At 44.9% G+C, this 22108-nt stretch overlaps 1 protein-coding gene across 7 annotated transcripts in view; it reads left to right on the top strand.

Moving 5' to 3' along the window:
* PANK2 (pantothenate kinase 2) overlaps nucleotides 1–20545 on the top strand; it is a 56894-nt gene extending 36349 nt beyond the window's left edge. For all 7 annotated transcript variants that reach the window (XM_054467916.2, XM_063659462.1, XM_063659465.1 and 4 more), the window contains 5 exons: nucleotides 1158–1411; nucleotides 3027–3203; nucleotides 7619–7742; nucleotides 9366–9491; nucleotides 13901–20545. In XM_054467916.2, coding sequence (XP_054323891.1) covers nucleotides 1158–1411; nucleotides 3027–3203; nucleotides 7619–7742; nucleotides 9366–9491; nucleotides 13901–13951 — 732 coding nt within the window. In that variant the 3' untranslated portion in view covers nucleotides 13952–20545. The remainder of the gene's footprint in view (nucleotides 1–1157; nucleotides 1412–3026; nucleotides 3204–7618; nucleotides 7743–9365; nucleotides 9492–13900) is intronic.
* The last annotated feature ends 1563 nt before the right edge of the window (nucleotides 20546–22108 follow it).

The following is a 22108-nucleotide window of genomic DNA, read 5'->3' as shown; positions in this document are numbered from 1 at the left end:
GGGTTTCACCATGTTGTCCAGGCTGGTCTGGAACACCTGACCTCAAGTGATCTGCCTGCCTTGGCCTCCCAAAGTGCTGGAATTACAGGTGTGAGCCACCGTTCCTGGCCTCAACTTTTTGACTAACATGCCTTGGAGTTCTTCCCACTTCAGAACATACAGATCCTCTTCATTTTTTTTTTTGTTTTGTTTTTTTTGTTTGTTTGTTTTGAGACGGAGTCTCGCCCTGTCTCCCAGGTTGGAGTGCAGTGGTGCCATCTCAGCTCACTGCACCCTCCGCCTCCTGGGTTCAAGAGATTCTCCTGCCTCAGCCTCCCGAGTAGCTGGGTTTACAGGCGTGCGCCACCACACCCAGCTAATTTTTTTTTTAATCTTTAGTAGAGACTGGGTTTCACCATGTTGGCCAGGCTGATCTTGAACTCCTGACCTTGTGATCTACCTGCCTCAGCCTCCCAAAGTGCTGGGATTACAGGCGTGAGCCACCGTGCCCGGCTGATCCTCTTCATTTTTAGTTGCTATACAGTGCTCCATAATACGAATAATAATTTAGTCATTTCCTTTATTATTTAAATGGAATTAATTGATTATGAAACAGTTCAAATTTGGACTGCTAAAATTCCCCTCCCTCCCAAGAGGCTGTAGCTAGTTTAGATAGTGAAAAAAATCTTACCTTCTAACTGGATACTTTCAGCCTTTTGGCTTCAGTTTGTTAAATAATGTGTGGCCTCTCTTGATGCTCCAAAGCCTTGAGATGATCCTCTGTTACAGTCCTTGTGGCTCCCGCCCTGTGTCACAAGGTGGTTTCTGATAGTGCTGTGGCCTGAGCTTCGTATCAGCCCCATTGTCCCTGTAAGCAGAGATCTGAATTCCTGGTTGAAGGTTGATAAATGCTGTGTTTGTTTTTTTTTGGTCACACTTACTCAGCTGCTGCAGTAGTTTCTATGTAGAGTGTATTTGGGTCTGTAGTAGCAGGAGTCTGTCTCAGCACTCTGTCCCTAGGTTTGCCCCTAAATCTGTTCTGAAAAGCATGCACAAATAATACACATCTGTGAGTGCACTTTTATGGTTGTTTCACATAGTGGGGATGTCTTATTGAGTGGAATTTTTGTTTCTGTTGGCTTATTAAAAAGTCTGAGTACATTCTTATTTCATTACAGATAGGTGATCTTCAGCTTTGCAAACTGGATGAACTAGATTGCTTGATAAAAGGAATTTTATACATTGACTCAGTTGGATTCAATGGACGGTCACAGTGCTATTACTTTGAAAACCCTGCTGATTCTGAAAAGTGTCAGAAGTTACCATTTGATTTGAAAAATCCGTATCCTCTGCTTCTGGTGAACATTGGCTCAGGGGTTAGCATCTTAGCAGTATATTCCAAAGATAATTACAAACGGGTCACAGGTACTAGGTAAGTTGTATATAAAACTCATTGTTTATTCTTAGTATCCTAACGGGCTGAGTTTTCAGGTATTTCATGTAACTACAGCTTGAAGAACCTGTTAGGTGAAAGTGGTTCTGGATTATGCAAACGAATGTTTCTCTTTGAAAATTCTGATTTTATGACCTAGTTTTCTTTAATCTCTACTGTTCAAGATTTATTATCCTAGGTGTTTCTTAAAAGATCACATCAGCAGACTCATTGTAGCCCTTGCCCTCAGATAGTTTATGGTGTGCATACACAAACTAGCTAAAGTTATTAGGCAGCATCTGTAAGAAGGCACGGGAAAGGACCTAGCTTTGAAACCTGTGTAAATTTCATGCTTCTACACACATGTGTGTGTAGAGTAATGATGTATTCTACGTATGTGATTTAGAAGTTGATATGTACTGATCAGTAGAAAAATTATTGAGGGAAGGTAGTGTGAAAAGAGAGGATTAGCCGGGCGTGGTGGCTCATGCCTGTAATCCCAGCACTTTGGGAGGCTGGGGCGAGTGGGTCACGAGGTCAGGAGTTCAAGACCAGCCTGGCCAACATGGTGAAACCCCATCTCTACTAAAAATACAAAAATCAGCCGGGCGCAGTGGCAGGCGCCTGTGAATCCCAGCTACTCGGGAGGCTGAGGCGGGAGAATTGCTTGAATTCAGAGGGTGGAGGTTGCAGTAAGCCGAGATTATGCCACTGCACTCCAGCCTGGGTGACAGAGTGAGACTCCGTCTCAGAAAGAAAAAGAAAAGAGAGGATTAGGGCCAGGCATGGCAGCTCACGCCTGTAATCCCAGCACTTTGGGAGGCCGAGGCGGGTGGATCACCTGAGGTCAGGAGTTCGAGACCAGCCTGGCCAACATGGAGAAACCCCGTCTCTACTAAAAATACAGAATTAGCCAGGCATGGTGGCACATACCTGTAATCCCATATACTTGGGAGGCTGAGGCAGAAAAATCACTTGAACCAGGAGGCAAAGGTTGTGATGAGCCGAGATCATGCCATTGTACTCCAGCCTGGGCAAAAAGAGCTAAACTCCATCTCAAAAAAAAAAAAAAGAGAGGATTAGATGGAAGAAGAGAATGTTTCAGCTTAAGGGTCAGAAGTCACAGGGATCTAGGGATTGGGATAAACAATTTTTTTAAAAAAACAGTTGTGATTTAAATAGAGGAGTAATTTTTTTATGACAAAACACATTGCAGGAGGAGTATGATTGGGGGTGCAGTGATAAGCCAGGGTGACAAGGTGCTTGGATGAGAATGACTCAGGGAATGTACTTGGAGAGGGAAAGGGAGGAGGTGTTAGCATGGCCCCAGGCGTGTCGGGCTAATTTGCACCTGAGGCTCTTCATACTTGGCAGACAGCCAGACTGCACTGGGGACATGGGCCCTGTGTTTTGCACTTTGCATGTTGGCTCACATGCATATGTGCCTTAAAGGTGTATATCAGGCACCTTATCTTTTCACAGACTTGTTTCCTACCAGTAGCATTTGCATGATTGGGTTGGATATGTGAATATGGTTTTGGGGTTCATAAATGTTAACTTCCTGTTCTTATTTTTAAAAATGTTATAATACTGTGTTAATTGTTTTTAATCATAGTCTTGGAGGAGGAACTTTTTTTGGTCTCTGCTGTCTTCTTACTGGCTGTACCACTTTTGAAGAAGCTCTTGAAATGGCATCTCGTGGAGATAGCACCAAAGTGGATAAACTAGTACGAGATATTTATGGAGGGGACTATGAGAGGTTTGGACTGCCAGGCTGGGCTGTGGCTTCAAGGTAAGGGGGCATGTGTGTTCTAAGAAATACAGGCGGGCCAGGCGCGGTGGCTCATGCCTGTAATCCCAAAACTTTGAGAGGCCAACATGGGCAGATCACGAGGTCAGGAGTTTGAGACCAGCCTGGCCAACATAGTGTAACCCTGTCTCTACTAAAAATACAAAAATTAGCTAGGCATGGTGGTGTGTGCCTGTAGACCCAGGTACTTGGGAGGCTGAGGCAGGAGAATCACTTGAACCCTGGAGGTGGAGGTTGCGGTGAGCTGAGATCATGCCACTTCACTCCAGCCTGGGTGACGGAGTGAGACTCTGTCTCAAAAAAAAAAAAAAAAAGACAGACATAAAATAATAATATTGGGCATATTTTTTAAAAAAGCTCTATTGAGATATAATTTATGTACTATAAAGTCACCTGTTTAAAGTGTACAATTTGGTGGTTTCTAGTATATTTACAGGATTGTGCAACCATCACTGTAATCCCAATTTTAGGACATTTTTTCATCCTAGAAAGAAATCTTGTATTCATTAGCTACCACTCTTTATTCCCCCCACAGCCTCTGCCAAACAGTAATTTATTTTCTCTCTGTAGGTTTGCCTCTTCTGAACATTTCATATAAGTGGTATCATACAGTGTATGATCTTTTGTGATTACTTCTTCATTTAGCATAATGTTTTGCAAACGTTCACATTACAGTGTGAATCAGTACTTTATTCTTTTTTATTGCCAAATAATATTTCTTTTTTCTGAGACAGAGTTTTGTTCTTTTTGCCCAGGCTGGAGTGCAGTGGCGTGATCTCGGCTCACCACAACCCCCACCTCCCAGGTTCAAGCAATTCTCCTGCCTCAGCCTCCCGAGTAGCTGGGATTACAGGCATGCGCCACCAAGCCTGGCTAATTTTGTATTTTTTAGTAGAGAAAGGATTTCTCCATGTTGGCCAGGCAGGTCTCGAACTCAGGTGATCTGCCCGCCTCGGCCTCCCAAAGTGCTAGGATTACAGGCGTGAGCCACCGCGCCTGGCTGCCACATAATATTTCATTATGTGGATAATACTACATTTTATCCATTTATTGGTTGATGAACATTTGGGTTGTTTCCATTTTTTGGTTATAATGTTGAACATTTATGTGTAAGTCTTTGTATGTATGCACACATATATATATATGTATATATATATGTGTATATATATATATGTGTGTATATATATATATGTGTATATATATATATGTGTGTATATATATATATATATATATTTTTTTTTTTTTTTTGAGATGGAGTCTCGGTCTGTCACCCAGGCTGGAGTGCAGTGGCGTGATCTTGGCTTACTGCAAGCTCTGCCTCCTGGGTTCATGCCATTCTCCTGCTTCAGCCTTCTGAGTAGCTGGGACTACAGGCGCCTGCCACCATGCCTGGCTAATTTTTTTGTATTTTTAGCAGAGATGGGGTTTCACTGTGTTAGCCAGGATGGTCTTGATTTGCTGACCTCGTGATCCGCCCACCTTGGCCTCCCAGAGTGCTGGGATTATAGGCGTGAGCCACTGCGCCCGGCCTACATATATATTTCTAATTCTATTGGGTATATACCTGAGAGTAGAATTGCTGAGTCATATGGTAACTTAATGTTTAATCTTTTGAGGAACTGCTACACTGTTTTCCAAAGTGGCAGTCCCATGTTACAATCTTAGCAGTTTATGAGCCTTTATATTTCTTGTCAACACTTGTTATTATCTGTCTTCTTGGTTTTAGTTGTCTTAATAGGAGTGAAGTGATATCTTGTAGCGTTTTTATTTTTTAAGAGGCAGGGTCTCGCCCTGTTGCCCACATGAGAGTGCAGTGTTGCGATCATAGCTCACTGCAGCCTGGATCTCCTGGGCTCAAGTGTTTCTCCTGCCTCAGTCTCCTGAGTCACTAGGACTACAGCTGTGCATTGCCTTGCCTAATTTATTTTTTGTAGAGATAGGGTCTTGGTATGTTGCCTAGGCTGTCCTCGCCTCAAGTGATCCTCCCACTTTGGCTTCCCAACATGTTGGGATTACAGGTGTGAGCCATCACTCCTGGCTGAACATCTTTTTTGTGTGTGTGGCAGGGTCTCTCTCTCTTGCCCAGGCTGGAGTGCAGTGACACCATCTTATCTCACTGAAACCTCTACCTCCTGGGTTTTAGCGATTCTCCTGCTTCACCTCGCAAGTAGCTGGGATTACAGGCACACCTGTAAATTATGCCAGCATGCCTGGCTAATTTCTGTATTTTTAGTAGAGATAGGGTTTGGCCATGTTGGCCAGGCTGGTCTTGAGCTCCTGACCTCAAGTGATCCACCCACCTTGGCCTCCCAAAGTGCTGGGATTACAGGTGTGAGCCACAGTGCCCAGCCCGAACATCTTTTCATGTGTTTACTGGCCATCTGTCTGTAGTCTTTGGATAAATATCTGCTCAAGTCTATTGCTAAGTTTTTAGTTGGATTGTCTTTTTATTATTGAGTTCTGGATACAAGTCCCTTATTAGATACATAATTTGCAAATGTTTCGTCCCATTTTGTTGGTTGTCTTTTCACTTCCTTGATGGTGTCCTTTGCAGCATGGAAATTTTAAATTTTGATGAAGTTAATCTTATCTATCTTCTGTCACTTGTGCTTTTGGTGTTATATGTAAGAAATCTAAGATCATGAAGAATTGCCTAATTTAAGATCATGAAGAATTGTTTATTTTCTTTTAAGAGTTTTATAGTTTTAGCTCATATATATATATATATATATGTATATATATGTATGTATGTATGTTTTTTTTGTTTTTTTTTTTTTTTGAGATGGAGTCTTGCTCTGTCACCAGGCTGGAGTGCAGTGGCGTGATCTTGGCTCACTGCAACCTCCACCTCCCGGGTTCAAGCGATTCTCCTGCCTCAGCCTCCCGAGTAGCCGGGACTACAGTGCGTGCCACCATGCCCAGCTAATTTTTGTATTTTTATTAGAAAGAGGGTTTCACCATATTGTCCAGGATGGTCTCGATCTCTTGACCTTGTAATCCGCCTGCCTCGGCCTCCCAAAGTGCTGGGATTACAGGTGTGAGCCACCATGCCAGGCAGTTTCAGCTCTTATATTTAGCTCTTATATTTGATCTATTTTGAGTAAGTTTTTGTGTATGGTGTGAGGTAGAGCTCCAAGTTCATTTCTTTTGCATGTGGATATCCAGTTGTCCTAGTACCATTTGTTGAAAAGATGATTCTTTCCCTGTTAAATTCTGTTGGCCCCACTGTCAAAAATTAGTTGACCATAGATGTTTGGGTTTAATCCTGAACTCTTAAGTTCTGTTCCATTGATATATATGTCTGTTTTTATGCTGGTACCATACTGCCTTGATACTGTAGCTTTGTATTAAGTTCTGAAGTAAGAAAGTGTGAATCATCCAACTTGTTCTTTTTTCGAGATTATTTTGGCTATTCTGGGTACCTTGAGAATATGAATTTTAGGGTTAACTTGGCAAGGTCTGTAAATAAGACAACTGGGATTTTAATAGAGATTACATTGAATCTTTTGGCCAATTTGGAGAATATTGCCATCCTAATACAAAGTCTTCTGATCCAAAAAGATGGAATGTCTTTCCATTTATTTAGATCTTTGCTTTCTTTCGGCAGTGTTTTGTAGATTTTATTGTATAGGTATTAATACTTTTGTTAGGTATATCCGTAAGCGTTTTATTCTCTGATGCTATTATAAATGAAATCATTGTCTCCATTTTGAGATTGTCTAGAAGTACAATTGTTTTTCGTATATTGGGGCACATGGCTTTTACTAATAGAAAAATCACATATGCTTGTTTACTAAGTTTAGGCACTTGGTAAATGCTGTTGATTTTCTGTTTGTAACATTTGCTCGTTGGTCATCACTTCCTTTTCTGATTGGAAAATTATTGTAGCAGTTCTGCTGGGCATGTACTTTGAAGTACTTTATTTTCTAGGGAAACCTGAAATTCTTAAGCAGCTCACTCTGGGACTCAGCTGTCTGTGCTTTACTCTGCTCTGATAGAGCAGTTTACCAGATGTGCATGTGACATCTGAGTGGAACAGCTGTGCAGTTGAGATGAATTGCTGTTAGAGGTGTTGTCCTGGAACTGTCTGGTTGCAGGAGCAATGATGCCTTCCAGTGCATCTGATGAGATTCGAACTGAATGTGTGAATATCTGGTATCAAAGCTAGATTTCAGTAGAAACCGCAGGGAAAGCTGTCTGCTCATTTACAATGTTTGAGGGCTCTGTTTAAAGTTTGCATTTCTCTTCAAGCAGATGCTGCATTGCAAAATAAAAGGTTTGAAGATTTCAACAATGTTGCCCTAAAAGCTGATTTTATTTCAATAAAATAACATTCAAGTTCTGTTGGGCTTTGTTCCCATTGGTTTAGCTATGGGATTTTTTTTCCCCCATCACAGCTTTGGAAACATGATGAGCAAGGAGAAGCGAGAGGCTGTCAGTAAAGAGGACCTTGCCAGAGCGACTTTGATCACCATCACCAACAACATTGGCTCAATAGCAAGAATGTGTGCCCTTAATGAAGTAAGGGGACGTGGATTTCTTTAATTACTCTAAGGAAAATACTGAACTTAAGTAGGCCCCATCACATGTCTGTTTTCTCAGAACAGTGCCTAAATGTAGTCATTTGGGGTGGGGTTTGTTTTAGCACGAAGTTAAAACTCTTCAAATACAGATTAATCTTCTTTTTTTTTTTTTCTATCTGAAGATAAACATTGCCACTTGTCTAGAGGTAAAATGACATCTTTTGAGGAGAAAGTAGAGGAAGCATGGAAGGTAGCCAGTGTTCCAGATATTGGGGACTGCTGGGGGTGATGATGGATAACGATGCTGAATGTAGACTCCACACTCACTGCTGAGCTCTAGAGGCCCTAGGGAGGAATCCAGAGGAAGTCACGGAAGCTGGGAGAAGACTGAGCAGGCCGAGGAGTGCCCTCTTTGGCTCCCCCACCTCAGCAGAGCTGTGTCTTTGTGCTTTCAGCTTCTTTACAGTGCTGCCTTGTAGCATTCAGGTCAAGCAGCATTGTACAGGGCTATGAAAGAACCAAGAATGGGCTGCCCTTGGGGAAAGAGGATCTAGGATCCAGTTGGTGCAGCTTATGGCTTGTCCCTGTGTGTACAGTTGTTAAATTATTCTTTTATTTTTATTTTTAAGAAGTTATTCTTTAGATAATATAGGCATGTAGCTTAAAAGGAAACCTCAAAAGGCACAAAGGATTTGTCTCATTTTAAATTAAAAAATACTGTATCAGCATCAAGTAATTAAACATTTGTTTGAATATCATAACTTCTTTTTTCTTTATTGTATGTTCCCTTTCCTGTGCTTATGTATTTTCAGAAATTTTAGTTGGTGTGCATACCACAATTTGTATTTTGTACTTAAATACACATTTCATGGTTGTATATTTATTTGATCAAGTTCTTTTATATCAAATAACATAGAGCTTGGCATTTGGTTGCTTGCTTATAACTCGCCAGTAGGCATTTTTAAGCATGAAGTTATTCTTTGGTTGAATTTTATTCTTGATATGGGGCTTAGGAGTGAGATTTCTGGTCTACAGAAATGATCATGCTCATGAATTTTGACATTTATCGCCATGATGCTTTGCACAAGGACTAAACCGATTTAGATCATCTTTAGCGGTGAATGAGTGGATTAATTTTACTACAACTACTGATGGTGGTGGTGGAATTTCAGTTGCTTTTTTTTGCAAGGTTAATAGGTCTAAAATTTTACTTTTGTTTGATGACTAGTGGTTTGAATTTTTCCCTGCCTGTTATAATGCTTGTATACTTTGCCTGTTTGTGTCACTGTCCTTTTGGATTGGAGTCATACTGTTTTTTTTTGGTTTATTTTAACTTATCTGTATAAAACATTGTATTCAAAACTAGTTATTGTTGGTCAGATTTAATACAAATGTTTTTCCTAATCTGTTTTCCTCTCCTGTGACATTATCTAGCATGCTTTTCAGTGGGTCCAGAGTTGTCTGGGGATCAAGTTTAAGTAGCCCTGGACCAACTGGACTAAATTTGATCAGCAGTCAAATTGTTGCTAAGAGCTATGCACATGGTGCTGTATTTGGGGTAGCTTTTATGAGAAAATAGAAATTAAGATGAAAACTAATTGCCTTTTTTTGGTGTGCTCAGAACATTAACCAGGTGGTATTTGTTGGAAATTTCTTGAGAATTAATACGATCGCCATGCGGCTTTTGGCATATGCTTTGGATTATTGGTCCAAGGGGCAGTTGAAAGCACTTTTTTCGGAACACGAGGTAAGCTGACTTGTTCCTTGTGATATATTATGTACACAGAGGGCTTGTGGGTCACACTGTCATGGAACTTGAGGTAGAGGGTGGAGGTGAAATGGGCTGCAGTGTTTCTTTTGTGTTTTGTTTTTTTGAGACGGAGTCTCGCTTTGTCACCTAGGCTGGAGTGTGTGGCACAGTCTTGGGGCTCACTGCAGCCTCCGCCTCCTGGGTTCAAGCAATCCTCCCACCTCAGTCTCTTAAGTAGCTGGGATTACAAGTGTGCGCCACCACACCCTGCTAATTTTTGTACTTTCAGTAGAGATGGGGTTTCACCATGTTGGCCAAAGCTGGTCTGGTCTCAAACTCCTGACCTTAAGTGATCTGCCAGCCTCAGCCTCCCAAAGTTCCAGGATTACAGGTGTGAGCCACTGTGCCTGAACTTTTTTGGTAGTTTAACTTTGTAACATTTGAAAGCTGTTTCTTCTCTGATACTAATGCAAGGTAAATTTTGGGTTAATTTAATTGTAAGCTTAAGGAATTTTAGAGAAAAACCCTTGATGAACATTACCCTATATTTCTGATGCCATAGTTTTGTCTGAACTATCCTTTATATTTTTTCTATTGCACTGACTGTGCCATTACTCTGGGTTCTGGTTTTTTCATTTTTTTCAGTGCCAGTTTTTATATATTGTAATTCTTGTGTCAGTTATTTAAGATGCATGTTGTAAAAATGAATAGATCAGTAAACCTCTCAGACTAGAACTATACTAACGTAAGAACTTAAGTACAATTGTAGACAGGCTGGAAATGATGAAATGGAAAAGAATCAAATTGCTCAACCTCATAGCCTGTCTTGGAAAGCACTCTTATTTTTCCTATTTGGGGAAAAAGAAGCAGAGGTATGGAAAGGCGTGTAGGGGTTCTTTCTTCCCTTCTTGGTTGTGGGGCAGTTGAACTATTCTTTCAACTGTTCTTGGATTTTAGATACTGTTATTGTGAACATTTTTCAGAATTGTATTGCATATTTATTTTAACAGTCTATATGAATTAAAGGAAATCAAAGTCCAGATAATAGCACAGATTTGAAGTGCTAGAGATTACATTTTCCTTTACTTTAAGTTTTTCTTTTTAAATTGGTTTAGTTCATAGTTGAAGTCCAAAGTACACAAATCCCCATATCAAAAAGCTTAAAATTGAAGTCATCTAACTTAGTTTTAAAATTCTAACATTACTGTATTTGTAAACCAGCACCGAATTGCCATTAAGTTTCTTACAGTTTATAATGTTTCTGTATACATCTTTTTTTGTGATCTCTGACTTATTTTATTTTGCTTTATATTAGAATTTTTAAAACTTGAATGTTAGATCTTTTTCTGTTTTATTTCTGCCTCTTGTTTAACCTTTTTCTAGGTAGAACATGGAGATTAGTTTTTTAAGTTAACCTTAAAAAAAAAAATAGGCTGGGTGCGGTGGCTCACGTCTGTAATCCCAGCACTTTGGGAGGCTGAGATGGGCAGATCACCTAAGGTCAGGAGACCAGCCTGGCCAACCATGGCCAACATGGCAAAACCCTGTCTCTACTAAAAATACAAAAATTAGCTGGGCGCAATGGCGGGCGCCTATAATCCCAGCTACTCGGGAGGCTGAGACAGGAGAATCTCTTGAATCTGGGAGGCGGAGGTTGCAGTGAGCTGAGATCGCACCTCTGTACTACAGCCTGGGCAACAGAACAAGACTCTGTCTCAAAAACAAAAACAAAAAACAACAACAAGACAAAAACACCAAACAGGCCAGGCGCAGCAGCTCACACCTGTAATCCCAGCACTTTGGGAGGCCGAGGTGGGCGGATCACGAGGTCAGGAGTTCAAGACCAGCCTGACCAACATGGAGAAGCCCTGTCTCTACGAAAAATACAAAAATTAGCTGGATGTGGTGGCACATACCTGTAGTCCCAGCTACTTGGGAGGCTGAGATGGGAAAATCTCTTGAACCTGGGAGGCAGAGGTTGCGGTGAGCCGAGATCGCACCACTGCACTCCAGTCTGGGCAACAAGAGCGAAACTCCATCTCAAAACAAAAAACAAAACACCAAACTGATATTGTCATAATAGTTATAAGCCTTCATGAAATTCTTGGTTGCATTTTGTCCTTATTGCTCGCTGACTCTGTTTTTCCCACTGGTTAGCTTTGCTGGTCCATTTGTACCTGTGTTTTCCATTTGCATTCAGGCCTTTGACTCTTGTGTTCATCTCTGCCCTTGTGGAACTTTGATTATTATTATTTTTTTATTTAAGTTCTAGGGTACATGTGCACAACGCGCAGGTTTGTTACATATGTATACATGCGCCATGTTGATGTGCTGCACCCCATTAACTCGTCATTTACATTAGGTATGTCTCCTAATGCTATCCCTCCCCCTTCCCCCCACCCCATGGCAGGCCCCGGTGTGTGATGTTCCCCTTCCTGTGTCCAAGTGTTCTCATTGTTCAGTTCGGAACTTCGATTATTTTAGCCTCTCTGAGCCTTGAAATATTTTCTTGCCCTCACATTGAAGTCACTTTAACTTTTGTTGTGAAAGCTTCATATAGATTCTCTCAAGCCTTTCCTCTTTGATCCTTTATTCTCATCTTAGCACGTTGTAGTTTATAACCACCTGTTTCTGTCTTGATAGTAGCATCCTAGTCTTCAGTGGACCTCTCTCTCTCTCTCTCTCTCTCCATATATATGTATAAACAAACTGTATAGTGAACTATTAAGACAAACAGCCTTGCCTCTGTATTTCAGCTGTGCCTTGTCCTGTAGCTGCTGGCCGCCTCACATCACAGATTGGTGTGGCTGCCTTTATTTTATTTATACACACCAAAACCAAAGATGGTCAATATGCCCTTCTTTTGTTTGTTTTTGTTTTTTGAGATGGAGTCTCACTCTGTCAGCCAGGCTGGAGTGCAGTGGCGCAGTCTCGGCTCACTTTAACTTCTGCCTCCTGGGTTCAAGTGATTCTCTTGTCTAAGCCTCCTGAGTAGCTGAGACTACAGGCACATGCCACCGCACCTGGCTAATTTTTGTATTTTTAGTAGAGACATGGGGTTTGCCATATTGGCCAGGCTGGTCTCGAGCTCCAGACCTCAAGTGATCCACCTACCTCGGCCTCCCGAAGTGCTGGGTTATACCTGTGAGCCACTGCGCCCAGCCAATATGCCTTTCTTTTAAATTGCCAACTAGAGTGTGACAAGAAAGGCTTTGGCCTCTCGTTTGATCACATGTTTCTTGAAGAAGCTTTTCATGAAAGATAGAGTGGTAGTTATTTATGTTTCAGAGACTTACTTTTAAAAAATCCATACACAAGTCTTTGAAGATCTTCTCATTCCTTTTTTAGTTATTTCTTTTAAAAAGTAGTCTGATACCTTACCTTACAGTTTGGAGACCCTGATGGATTCTGCATCGTTTTAGGATTTGCCTCTGATTCTTGCTAGTGTTCTCTTATCTGTCATTATGGGGTTTGCCCCGTTTTCTCTCATGTGCTATTCCTGTGTTTTGGTTTTGAGTTCTTGGTTGCATGTGACCTGACTGCTTGCTTCTGGAGACAGTACAGTGCTTGTCTTCTCTCAGCTGCTGCTTCTGTGTCTCAGGAGGGCTGAGGGCTGCCCTCCCTCAGGAACCTCCATGCTTCCTCAGGCTTTGCTCTTTGTTCTGTACCTCTCTTCACGTTGCCTCTGGGTGGTGGTTTTCATTCCTGTACCGCCTGCTTCTGGGCCAGTGATCCAGGTGTCTGGTGACCACCCGGGCACAGCTGCTTGGCTGCTGTGGGCACCTCAGCTTCCCATGTCCTGTGGGGAACTCACCCACCGGCCTTGCTCTCCACATCTCTTACTCCTGTGTCCCCTTTCTCGGGGATGCTGCCCCCTCCTGCTGTCCTGTCCTCTGTTAGGGGTGAATCTTGAATCCATCTTATCTCTTACTCTCCCTCCCTCCCCCAGCTCAGTCGGGCTCTCACCCTCTGTGACCCACCCCCCAACTTCACCTGTTTCATTGCACTTCACATCCCACCTCGCCTTCATTCCTGCGTTGTCTGGAAATGCTCCAGGCCTCTGCTGCTTCTCACCTCATTCCCCAGAAACAGGTTCTGTCTCTTACCAGAGGTAACTGAGCTGCTGCTGGCCTCATAGCTCCTGTCGGCCTCACTGCGGGTTTGGTTTTGCTCTTATCACAATGGTCTGAAGTGCTTGGATAGTCTAGGACATCCAGCCCCCCTCCCCAGACAGGGACTCCTTAGGGCGTCTCTGCTCCCAGGCTGGCTTTGGCTCTTCTGGGGTGCTCAGGAAATGGGTATGCTGTGTGAAGGGCATTGTTGGCTTTAACACTAGTCATCATGTGTAAGGTGATTTGAATAAGTCTAAGGAAAATTGCACTTATTTTTGGTGTATTTTCTTTCAGGGTTATTTTGGAGCTGTTGGAGCACTCCTTGAGCTGTTGAAGATCCCGTGATCATTACCTGGGGAGGGGTTCCTGAAACCTTCCACAGTGGGATCTGTGGACTTCCATTTTTTTAAGAGACTTACTCAATTTCATGACTGTGTACTACCTGAAACAAAGTGAGAAAGGACACGTGTATTTTTCTAAGTCATCAAGATAAATCCTTAAGAATTCAGTCTAAACTAGCAACCAGGAAGGAAAAATATATTAAAAACAACAAAAAAGTGGCCCATGTCCAGGCAGTGTGAGGATTTGCTGTATATAAGTTGCCTTCTTTGTATTTTTGAAATCTCTGCATCACTCACTGGAGATGCTTCCGAAGAGAGCTGCTCTGTGTTCAGTTGACTGTGGTTTTGTGTCCTGTTTGAACTTGCTGAATGTAAGGCAGGCTACTATGTGTTATAATCTAATCACAATTTGTCAATATGGTCTTGGCAATCATCTGTGCATTACTCTGGTTTGCATTAAGCGTGTGTGTGAACTTACTGTAAAACATGTTTTATTTCAAGGTTCTGCAAAATTAATTGGGCAGGTTAATTGTGTACCTGAAATGTAACAAGCAGTTTTTGGAAGGGCAGTTCCACGTTACTTTACGCTAAATCCTGGGAATGAATGCTGGAGAGACAGGGCTTCTTTTCTTGGCAGAATTTCCTTGGGTAGTGGGAGGACTGTTCTGATGCAAGTGGGTACACTGGCAGAAGCAGCACAATCTGGAGGACTAACATGAGTCAGAAGGGCCACTAGAATCGACACCCCCTCAGGGGATCAGGGAGAATCTGGTTTTTCTTTCAGGCTAAGTAGAAAAGGAAGAACTGAAGTGTCTGTCAAAGAACTCATGGGGAGTGGGGGGTCCTTCAGGGCACTGTGGCACTTGGGAGGTGAGGCTCAGAAGACTGTCTGAGGAGAGTGTCAGGCTGCAGGTGCTCTTGGTAGGGGCTGAAGCTTTTGTTTCTGCTGTGCAGAATAATTTCAAAAGCCTTTCCCAAGGAGAGAATGCACCTTTTACATCTGAGGTCTTAAGTAGTGCCCATATTGCTGTTGAAGGCAAGGATGGGCCTGTACAAAGCAGCCTTGGACCAGGAAGGAAAACCCCAAGGCTCTGCAGCCTCCCTGCTCCCCTCTGTTTAAGGCTGTGGTCAGGGAGGGATGGGCAGGGTGCCAGCCGCATGGAGGCAGCAGAGACACCCGCGTTCCAGCTGGGGCAAGGGGAACTGATGTGTGGGCTGTGGGCTGTTCCACTAGGCATGGCTACCTCTGCACATGGGCCTTGGCACTTAGGAAATATGGGTGCTGCTGCATTGGGACCTTGTGTGGGTGCAGAGCAGGATGGCTGCTGCGTGGAGGGTAATTTTGTCCCCTGGACAGTGATTGGTGACCCTCTTCCCTGCTGCTGCTGTTTGCAGGCTCCTGGCCTATAACTACCTCTGATGCCCTAATCCTGAGTTCCTCTGCCCTCCTCTGCTGCCAGCAGCGCTCTTGGTGGCCTCACCCTCCAGTACCCAGGCACCAAAGATGGCACCACCATCCTCCTGTTTATACCACAGGGTGCTGTACCACAGGGTGCTGTTTGTACCACAGGCTAACTCCTGTGAACTTGCTCACTTCCCATGGAGACCCAGGCCAGGGCCTGCCCCTCTGAGGCCCCTGTTTTGTGGTCCTGCTGCCTCTGCTGTGCTGCGTTCAGGAGGTTGTTCACTGCTCGACGTGGGTCATCATGCAGCCCTTGCTGTTCCCACAGTTTAACAGAGAAGGAAACTGAAACCCAGATGAGTAAGCCTGCCCAAGGTCACTCAGCTGGAAAAGAGCAGAGCTGGACTCAAACCCAGGACTGTCTGTCTCTGGTGCCTGAGTTGGGAAGACACTGTTGATGTCCCCTTCTGCCTCGCTTTGAGCTTCCTCCTCCCTGGGCCCTCCTCCTACTCTAGAGAAACTAGTCCATTCCCTCATGTTCCACCTTGTGCTCAGTAAACCCTATCACTCCACAGCAGGGTTTTTGTGTGTGTGTGTGTTTTTGTTTTTGAGACAGTCTCACTCTGTCACGCAGGTGGAGTGCAGTGGTGCGATCTTGGCTCATTGCAACCTCTGCCTTCCAGCTTCAAGCAATTCTCCTGCCTTAGCCTCCCGAGTAGCTGAGACTACAGGCACGTGCCACCATGGCCGGCTAATTTTTATATTTTTAGTAGAGATGGGGTTTCACCATGATGGCCAGGCTGGCCTCGAACTCGAGACCCCAGGTGATCCGCCTGCCTTGGCCTCCCAAAGTGCTGGGAATACAGCTGTGAGCACCTGCGCCCGGCTCACAGCAGGGTTCTTGATAGGCCACCAGTGAATCCCATGCCGCCGAATCTGGCATTCATTTCACAGCCTCATCTCAGTTCTCACTCAGCAAAGAGCCCTCTTGCCTGTCCTGCCACCCAGGCTACTAATGTTCTGGTTCATTCTCTGCTGACAGTTAGCTGTGGCTCTCCTCAGCCTCAGTCCTGGGTCTCCCCAAGCAGTCATCAGCATCACCTTGACTGATTTCCAGGGAACACTTCAGCCACCCCTTACCTCTGGGCTCCAGCCTCGAGACACTGCCTTCTCTCTGCATTTGTTCATCTCTGTGCAGCAACGTCCACATCCTCATCCCAGCTTACTGCCGTCTCACCACCTTCAGGTTGTGAGGTGCCCATAAACTCTGCTGTTACCATTGCCACTTCCCTGTCCTCTCAGCAGCTGTCCCTTTCAGTCTGCCCTCCACTAGTGGCCATGAAGGGGGCTGTGACCATGGTCCAGGTGAGAAAGGCAGGCCTGAAGTAAGATGGGAGAAGTGGGTGGCCAGAATGGAGAGGGGAGAAGTGGATGGCCAGAATGGAGAGATGCTTAGAGGGCTGTGTTTGGAAGTGGTGACTGGATACAGGGGAGGGAGGAGAGATAGCAAGAGGGCACCTGGGCTCATTTGTGGACTACGTGATTTTGAGACTCCAAATAAGCACTGGGTATTTGGGTTGGAGATACAGAGCTGAGAATGGTATGCATGTAGGTGGTCAAAGCAAGGGGGATTTTATGAGTTCTAAGGTAGGGTGAGAAAAATAACCGAGAGTTGAGCAGTGACGGAGGAAGCTGCAAAGAAAACGACTGCTCAGGGAGAGGCTGGCCAGGGCCTGTGGCTCAGGGGACTGAGAGAAGAGGAGCTCTCTGGGCATCTGAATTGAGGTTGCCCACATTTGGTTGCAAGATCCTGGCTGGCCTTGATGGAAGCTGGGAAGCCACAAGGCAGCAGCTGACTTGGAGAGGTCCTAGTGAGGGGTGGTGAGGAGAGCAGCAATGGCCACACAGGAAGGCTTCGAACGTTTTTTCTCCTGACACTAGTTATTTCCAGGCCTGGGATATAGCTAGGGGCTTAAGGTGGGGGCAACTCTTCAGGGTGGTGTGGCCTGTGGAGGAAACAGGCTCAGTTCCACTACTTCGGCCAGGTGCGATGGCTTATGTCTGTAATCCCAGCACTTTTGAAGGCCAAGGCGGGTTGGATCACCTGAGGTCAGGAGTTCAAGACCGGCCTGGACAACATGGTGAAACCCCGTCTCTACTAAAAATACAAAAATTAGCCGGGAATGTTGGTGTGTGCCTGTAATCCCAGGTACTCAAGAGGCTGAGGCAGAGAATTGCTTGAACCTGGGAGGCGGAGGTTGCTGCAGTGAGCCGAGATTGCTCCACTGCACTCCAGCCTGGGTGACAGCAAGACTGTCTCAAAAAAAAAAAAAAAAAAAAAAAAATCTGCTATTTCAGGTCACCCTGGTGCTGGCGTTCACGTGGAAGACTGCTTATCTGTATCCAGCTGTTTGCAGAGCTCAGGGAGGCCAGGGGGCTTCAGCCTCCACTGTACTCTGCATTCCAGGATTCTCTGTTCTCTGTCTGTGGTGGCCTGACACACTCTTCACCACTGACCCCCTCCCCTCCTTGCACACCATGCCACAGGAGGGGACAGGAGTTTCCATCACAGTCACTCAGTACTAGTTACCAGCTCTGATAGAATCACCTTGAGTTTCCAAGTCTTGCTGAAGGTGCTTGCGTAAGTGGCACATGGATGTTCCCTCTGTTCAAAGGCATATGCGCAACACTAAGTATTTTTCAAAATTTGCTTTTATTTACACGTTTGAGTCAATTACATGCATGTTTTATTTTTTAAAGAGTGATTAGCAAAATGCATTAAAATTTTAAAATAGCAATTAAATATACAAAAATATAGCTTACAAAAAACTGCGAATGTTTAAAAATATTCTGCTGCAGAATTTTTAGTGTACAAACACGTCTATGAAACCTGAGGTTCAGCATTTCATAAACCTTTTTTTGAAGGAGTTACACAATACCTAGTGAGGAAACCCGAGGGCCAAACTACAAGACGAAAAAGTGCCCCGTTCCTGGCAATGATGTCAAAAGACCAAGAGGCAACAGTTACCAGCAACACTCTAGGAAGACCAGCTGTCACCAGAAGGGAGTTCCTAACACTTGCCACACCTGCTCCCCCGACCTCCCTGCCCTAGTGGGGGCCTGGGAGGGAAGGGCAGATGGAGAGGAACGGTGTGCAGTGGGCCTGAGATGCAGATCCACCAGGCTTGGGACTGGCAAAGGGAGCTGAGAAGAACTCTCCCAAAGCACAAACAAGTCCGCTGACACTGGTGGGGCCCTTATAGTCACAGAAGTAAGGACTGGATGGTAAGCCAAAGGTGCTGACGCTTGGTCAAAAAGTGGAGTACATCTTTGCATCTTGTAACAATTTGGGCTCTATAGCTGAATTGGCAAAGTAAGGTTTACTGAACAAGCCCCTCTTTTTCTTCTGATATCCCCACTCAAATGGAAGCACATTCCCCAGCACATGGGGATCCCTTATTAATCTTTACTAAAGAAGGATGACCCAGCATTTTCCAGTTATCAACTGGATATTTAGGCATGAATCTGGACATGTCCTTCTCCTTAGGAAATCTGTAACAGCTACAGGAAAAAACACACCCAGGGCCAGAGATTCTACAAGTGCCAGAAGAGTGGAGGTGGTAGAGAATTTTTTTCACAAGTTTTGGGTTAGGGCACCAGTTGCAATTTTAATCCAGGGGAGGATCTGGGCTGCTGCTGTAGGGGGCAAGTACACCAGGGAGGTGGGTGCGGACAGAGGCACTGGGCAGCTGCTGGGAAGCGAGGCACAAGTCTGTGCCCCTACTCCCAGGGCTGCCTGGAGGAAGCAGCTCTTTCATCAGTGGGGAAAAAAATGAACTTAAACTAAAAAAATTATTGGCCGGGCGCAGTGGCTCACGCCTGTAATCCCAGCACTTTGGGAGGCCAAGGCGGGCGCATCACGAGGTCAGGAGATTGAGACCATCCTGGCTAACATGGTGAAACCCCGTCTGTACTAAAAATACAAAAAATTAGCCGAGCATGGTGGTGGGCACCTGTAGTCCCAGCTCCCGAGGCGGGAGAATGGCGTGAACCTGGGAGGCGGAGCTTGCAGTGGGTCAAGATCGTGCCACTGCACTCCAGCCTGGGTGACAGAGCGAGACTCTGTCTCAAAAAAAAAAAAAAAAAATTGTTGGTGGGGTAATTTCTGTTGTTGTCGAATGGAAAACGAGGGATAAACGGAAAATTCTGGAGGAAGCATTTTCTTTTTTTGTGTGTTTTTTTGAGACGGTGTCTCGCTCTGTCGCCCAGGCTGGAGTGCAGTGGGGATCTTGGCTCACTGCAACCTCTGCCTCCTGGGTTCAGTCAGTTCTCCTGTCTCAGCCTCCTGAGTGGCTGGGATTACAGGCACGCATCACCACACCCAGCAAATTTTTGTATTTTTAGTAGAGGGGGTTTCACCATATTGGTCAGGCTGGTCTTGAACTCCTGACCTCAGGTGATCCGCCTGCCTCAGCCTCCCAAAGTGCTGGGATGTTGGGATTACAGGCGTGAGCCACTGCGCCCAACTGGAAGCATTATCTTTTCAAAGTGTGTGCATAGAGTGAGGAGGCCAGCCTGGGCAACATAGTGAGTTGAGACCTATCTCTACAAAAAATACGAAAATTAGCCAGGTGTGTTGGTGTGCACCTGTAGACGCAGCTACAGACTGAGGCGGGAGGATCACTTGAGCCCAGGAAGTTGAGGCTGCACTGAGCTACAATGGTGCCACGGCACTCCAGTCTGGGTGACAAGAAGACCCTGTCTCAACAACAATGAAAAGTTGGGAGGGAAAGGGAGTAGCTCCATGAACTGACACTGGACATTCAGGCATATCCACAGTTAAACATGAGACTCAGTGTGCACTTGCTCAGTAGCTAAGATGTCTGCCCCACAAAATAGAAGCCTTCAGTTGCTGTTGCTCAAACTCCTGCATCAAAGACACAAGAGCTTGCCTAAGAGACCACAACAGTTGTAGCCACACATCACCACTGGTCCTCACTTGGAACTGGCCAAGTTGGGGGAGGGGCCAGCAGCTGCCCAGGCACCTGCAGAGGCTGCTCAGAGCTGGGAGAGGCCTGTGCTGTCAGCTACAGAGCCTGATCTTGAGCATGCTGTCGCAGATAGAAAGTCAATCAGAAAAATCTGGTTGTGCTCTTGGATTAGCTGGGCATTTGGGGTAAGGGAGGGACTGCAGATTCTGATTTGTACAGAAAACTAAAATTTCAGTATGTTGCAATAAAATGAAAATATGTCTTACTCAACAGGAGTGTGATTGCAAAAACATCCCCCAATTCTGGGTTCACATTTTGTATTCTGAGTTCTGGGATGGCTCTTCCCACATTAGTAGGAGCGTTCCTTGAATACACTTGTCTGGTATCACATGAGTAGAAAAGGAGAAAAATTATATACACACACATACACATGTGTGTACATGCATAAATGATCTCTGGAAGGATACCCAAGGAACAAAGCAATAGTAGGTACTCATGGAGTGAGGAGCAGAGCTTGCTGGGCGTCAGGAACTCAAGAAAGGCTTTTAACTACTTTATGATTTGTGAACCACGTGAATGGATTACCTATTCAAAACATTAAGAAATATTCAGCACTGAACAACCAAGTCAGAGTTCACTGTGGGCAAAGGCAGATGACCAAGGAAGAAAGGGGCCAGGTGAACCTGGGCCTCAGGGAAAGCCCCTACAGCTCAGGAGGCTTTTTCGCTGAGGTTCTATTCCTATCATGATGGCAGAGGAGCCCATGTAGCCCAGATGATATTATGTGGTATCAGCAGCCCCCATGATACCAGGCCTGCTGCCCACCAGGCTCTGGGCACCAGCTAACCCTCACAAGAGGTGCCAGGGACGTTATTACAATCCCTGGGTGGTAGATAAGGAAAGAGACTGAGAGGCTAACCTGCAGAAAGGCCTAAGGCTAGTGAGTGGCAAGAGGCAATTCCATCACTCTCTGCCTAGAGCTCTGGGGATACTGCCCTGGATGTATTTCAGAATTCCCAAAAAGCCTCTTAGAAAAATAATTCCTAGTTGTTCAAAGTAGCTTAGGGCGGGATCAGGCCATGGAGATGACACGATTTTGAAGTGGGGTTGTGAAAAGGACAAGGCCCGAGGCTATTCCTCTGATGGATCCAAGGGGCTTGGCACTGGGGAAAAGGATCTTCTTGTCAAGAACAGGGTATCCGGCAATGGGGGGAGGTCCCCTGTATCCCTCAGCTCAGACCTTCCCAGGGGCCACCTGCCCCTATTTGGCCATTTCTGTCCTGCCTTCCCTGGCTAGGCAAGCACAGGCTTCAAGGACCTTATCTGCCAAGGACAGGCCTAACCAAATCACATGTGGAAAAGAAAAGCAGCAGATGTCAACTTCCTAGTGTCTGATACTGACCCAACCAGGAATCAAGTCAGGCTGGTTTTGTTCCCTGTTTCTGAAGCCAGCTGAATTCAGTTGTACCCCTAGCAATTACTAATGATTCAGCCACCCATGGAGTCCAGTTAGGGCTGAGTTATGCTCCACTAACCCATAGCAGACCAGCAACATTCTATCTTTGAGCTGCTTAAGAAACACACAAGGGATACCAGCCAGTGGTCCAAGAGCAGACCAGAATCCCCACGCATCTACACAGTAACAAGTCCCAGCAACTCCTGAAGATAGATGCGGCAAGGGTGATTTTACCATGGGGTTTGAGTCTGAGCCAAGAGAGTTATAAAGGGGTTCCTAACTCATTCTTTAAAAAAAAAAAAAAAAAAAGTC

Source organism: Pongo pygmaeus, chromosome 21 (genome assembly GCF_028885625.2).
Source record: "Pongo pygmaeus isolate AG05252 chromosome 21, NHGRI_mPonPyg2-v2.0_pri, whole genome shotgun sequence".
Classification (NCBI taxonomy): Eukaryota; Metazoa; Chordata; class Mammalia; order Primates; family Hominidae; genus Pongo; species Pongo pygmaeus.
This window is presented reverse-complemented; position numbering and strand designations above follow the sequence as displayed.